General features: G+C 43.6%; 1 protein-coding gene across 1 annotated transcript in view; it reads right to left on the reverse strand.

Annotated features, from left to right (window-relative positions):
• LOC112142028 overlaps window positions 1–749 on the reverse strand; it is a gene marked incomplete at its 5' end in the record, with an annotated part of 4,254 nt that extends 3,505 nt beyond the window's left edge. Inside the window, 1 exon segment of the mRNA XM_024265267.1 lies at window positions 652–749. Coding sequence (XP_024121035.1) covers window positions 652–749 — 98 coding nt within the window.
• Between the last annotated feature and the right edge of the window lie 413 nt (window positions 750–1,162).

The raw sequence follows: 1,162 nt of genomic DNA on the forward strand, positions 1-1,162 counted from the left end.
AAAGTGCTTTTTGATGGTCATCGCCACATTCTTTAATTTAGTCAGGGGGCAGGGCTGCTCAGCTCACCACCAAAAGCCACGCCCCCCTCAGAGGAGACTGTGGAAACCGAGGCTTCAGATCAACATGAAAAATGGGTTTTTAAGACATTCAGGTTGTGGGATTTTGGATAAAAATGTCATAAGCATAATTAAAACACGTTTTTTTTAAATGAAAAAAATGTCATGGAGGGATTTTAATCAAAGGTATCAGAGCCAGAATGGTTATTCTAACAAACAGAATGACTGAGTAACCACTGTTTATTTCTCTACAGAAGTCAATGGGAATTTGTGGGTACTTCCTGTTTGGAACGCTGAGGGGGAGGGGTTACTCAGCTCAGGTCTGATAAACAGTCAATGGGTGAAACCCTGGAAACAGGCCGACAAGCCTCTCTGCTCGGTGTGTTCACTGCAGCTCCATACAAAGAAAACAGCATCTTCTGATGGCTAATGTGCAGTTGTTGGTGGTGTTTTTCCAGGTCTTTTATGAACACTTTAGTTTGCGCAAAAGATAAAAAACAGAATGCAAACCAAGTGAGTCGCAGCACTGAAAACTCAAGTGTAGATATGTAATCTTCAAATATTAGTAATAATAATCAAACTGCAGTAATTTACCTTGTGACTGACATGCGTGGGGGTTCGTCAGCAGCAGCAGAACCAGCGAGCAAATGGAGGCCAAACGTCGCATCCTTGAAGAAATGTCCCATTTGCTTCTGATGAACACAGGAAAGAAACTTGAGATTATCTCAGGAATTTAGAGAGGTTTTTGTCAAATATGGTCGCTGTTGCACACTAGAGGATGACATTTTTGTGGGAATTCCCATGGGGCGGGAGTCATCTCTGCCATTAATCCCGGGACGGGATCAAATTCTTGCAGGAGCGGGACCCAACTAATTCATTCGCAAATGTAACAGCCCTCAGAGTGGATCCTCAGAGGGACTCACAAGCGCAGATCTGTCCTCCTTTACACTTGTGCTCTCTTATGGGGTCCAGATGACCCCACCCTTACATTGAGGTGTTAGCCCTTCCATGACAAAGATGGACAAGACTTCATGTCTGTCATTGGACACCAGTAAAGATCAACAATCATTGAAAAAGAAATTTCAGCGCATTGTCTTGTGGGGGC

The sequence above is a fragment of the Oryzias melastigma genome, unplaced genomic scaffold (assembly GCF_002922805.2).
Source record: "Oryzias melastigma strain HK-1 unplaced genomic scaffold, ASM292280v2 sc00434, whole genome shotgun sequence".
In the NCBI taxonomy this organism is placed as follows: domain Eukaryota; kingdom Metazoa; phylum Chordata; class Actinopteri; order Beloniformes; family Adrianichthyidae; genus Oryzias; species Oryzias melastigma.